The sequence below is a fragment of the Diadema antillarum genome, unplaced genomic scaffold, assembly GCF_040938485.1.
Source record: "Diadema antillarum isolate AM-2024a unplaced genomic scaffold, OU_Dant_1.0 seq00000515_RagTag, whole genome shotgun sequence".
NCBI lineage: Eukaryota > Metazoa > Echinodermata > Echinoidea > Diadematoida > Diadematidae > Diadema > Diadema antillarum.
In genome coordinates this window covers 84,332-87,500 of record NW_027271469.1, presented here as the reverse complement: position 1 = coordinate 87,500, position 3,169 = coordinate 84,332, and the positions used below count along the sequence as shown (strand labels likewise).

Sequence of the window (3,169 nt, the reverse complement as noted above, 5' to 3'; positions counted from 1 at the left end):
TCTGTAGACGCCATTGGCACCGTTAGCAAAGCGACATCCGATTCCTACGATGGCGATTTTGTCCTCTATCGGCATCGAAGAGTCGGTGGCAAAGTCCGCGACGTTCAGGTGTCTCCTGGCGTCCATGATAGCTATCCAGCTTTTTAGAATAATTCAAGATGTTAAATACATTGTGGATCAGTAAAGGTCCTGGAATATTCATGATATGTCTTCCATTTGGCCTGTAGATTTCTTTTTCATGTGTGGCTAAACCCCTGGCCTAGAAAACTCATTGGCATAATAATTTTTCGCATGACCCTACACTGTATAGCATACAACCCGCTTTTTTACGATTGCATACGTGGATATAAGAAAGACCCAAGTACATTAGACATGTAGACATAATTCTAAGGGGAAAAAAGTAATATTCTGATATTTCAAATTTCCTTAATGTCATGTATAAAAATCAAAATGTCGAACTGTCATTTTAATGATAATCATATCGATCTATATTTGCATACTTTTGCAAGGGGTACGTAAAGATCATAGCAAAATTTTGACTTTGGCCGTTATTATCTTATTCAGGTATTAGATTTTTCTGAAAATGATGACACAACGATAACCCAAGTGAACGTAAGAAGCATTTCATTTTTGACCATGTTATAACCACAATAGACTTAAGCATTTAATACAATATAAATAAATCCTGCCAAAAAAGATTGCCGGAATTATTTCAAAAGGGCTACGTAAAATGCATAGATGCATATATATATTTTTTTTTTTTCAACTGGAGAGTTGGTATCTATTTTTTCCAGATTTTACTGGTCCATTCCTGCAAAAGATGGTCGAACAGTGATTGTTACTGGTCGTAGACTCGTCCTAGACCGCCAGTGTGCAGTATAATATTACTATCAGAAGAGCAACCTAAAAGCCAATAGCTCTTTACATCACTATACTGACACGTCTTTAACCTTTTTTGATAGTTACATTTAGAATTCGAATATGAAATTTATTTCATAATTGATTGACTGCTCGGAATCGGGCCCCCTATCTGTCAGGTTTTTGCCAAAAGTCGACCGGTGACCGACGGGAAATTGACAGGGCATTCCTCGGGCATCTCTGGGGACTTACAGCCCGCACGACTTCTCCAATAATCGTTTGGCGATGCCTAAATTCCAGCGGCAACCGAGCAGGCTACAAATCGTTGTGAGTAGTGAGTGTAGCCTCGCACTACCAATAATGCCTGTCAACTTTAATGAAAATTTGAATATGCGTTTTGAACCAAACTTGTTATAGCCGAAACATTTTTTTTTTTAACTATCAATATCAGTTCTGTTTTTTTTTTTTTTTTTTTTACAAATAAAGAAGAGGCCTTTCTAAGATTTCTTTACTTCCCGGGTTTGCCCCATCCCCCTTCCCCCTCCACCATAAAGAAGGAGAATCCTATCACCTTACAAATGTTACCAACCTTGTTTGATAAATATCGGTTGTAGGGTTTTCGACAAAAAGAAATCAAACATTGTACCCTACTGTATATCTGAGTCTCCTCGCATAGTCCGTATTTTTCCCTTATTTTTTTTTTGGGGGGGGGGGTGGGGGTGGGAACGAGGGAGATGCTCCCCATTTAAACTAATCAGTCCATCGGCACAGTCAAATCAAGTAAATTAGACCACTTATAAAGTTTTATCTAAAAGCCCCAAATTTGATACAAATGTAATCTGATATATTCTACGTGAATATTAGATACCTAGCATTTCAGAATCTTTTCGCGCCCAGATGATTTGGAAACGACAATCTTTTTTAATACAAATATTTCCACTTATCCATTACGAAAATATGGCAAAATTATTACATTTATAGAGTTAGGATTACTCTTTAAATGGCAAATAAGCCATCCAAGCTCATGTTGATGCTCAGAAATGGCTGTCGTCATGGTAACTTTTCATTGTCAATGAACCTGCATAGATTTGTAATTATACAAAACACTAAAAAAAAACCAATGAAATTAGAAGAGGCTGAGACTGTGCATCTATTGATGTAAAAACGTTGCTGCCATCAAAACTGTGGTCATAGAAAGTCACTAACACAAATGACAGAAACACATATTGACAAGCATGCAAAGTTCTAACTCTGACTCTTTTCAATCTGGATGCATGTTGTTAAGACAAAGGTTAATCTGACATGCAAGTTGTTACGGCGACATAATGGTGCCACTTTATCTTTTTTTTTTTTTTTTAACTCCACCTCTCTGACATGATGTAATTAATTTTTTTTTTCGTTTTTATCTAATTGACGTTACCATCATTATTTGTGAGATAGTTAATGGTTTCGGGATGTCATCATGAATTATAAAGATTAAATGAAGAAATTTAAAAAGAAGTATTGTACGACCTTATAAAAAAGTACCTTACAATGCATTGACCTACAGAGTGCAAGGCTCAAATCTATGTTATATTTCTATCATTTTTTTCATTCAACAATGGGCATAAACAAGATAAATACAGTTGATAGATGAAATTTGGATTAAAATCGAACGAGTTGCTTGAAATAGATCTACTTTTTTATGTACAAGTAGGAACGGTATTTACATTGGAAATCACAGTAAAATGTTAAATTGTTAAATCTAGCACAAACAGTCTTATGATCCCTGTTTTAAAGAATTTCATCAATTAAGTGTTCCACTAAAGTAAAGGCAACATCTCTGAGATTTTTGTCTACTACCCTTTTTGATAGCAAGCAGACAGATAGGGGTCATAAGGCCAAATGGTTTAAAACGGATGTCCGCGTCATTAATTGATATTTTTACTTTTTAACAATAATTTTGTAGGTGCAATATTTACATAATTATGATAATCATTTACTAATATTGTTGACGTCCTCTAGAAATATAAATAGAAAAAATGAGAAATTTCACAAGGAAATATTACAAAAAAAGAAGAAGATTTGAATACCTTAATGAAAAAAAAAACTAAGGTAGTAGAGATTGGCGTGCTGCATCAGCAAGACAAAAAAAATGTTAGTAAAGCTAATGAATATTTTAATGATTGATTAGGTATTATGATAAAAACGTACCACGTCTTTAAAGAAAGCAACTGAAAAGTGAGATAAGAAACTCATGATTGCTTGAAGAAAAAAAAACATATCTTAATTCATGTAGATTTTTTTTATTAATGTGTTGCGATAATTTCAA

General features: G+C 34.4%; 1 protein-coding gene across 1 annotated transcript in view; it reads right to left on the bottom strand.

Annotated features, from left to right (window-relative positions):
• Window positions 1-126, bottom strand: part of LOC139734241 (phenolphthiocerol/phthiocerol polyketide synthase subunit C-like) — a 13,910-nt gene extending 13,784 nt beyond the window's left edge. The window contains exon 1 of the mRNA XM_071645038.1: window positions 1-126. This exon is cut by the window's left edge and continues 181 nt beyond it. Coding sequence (XP_071501139.1) covers window positions 1-126 — 126 coding nt within the window.
• Between the last annotated feature and the right edge of the window lie 3,043 nt (window positions 127-3,169).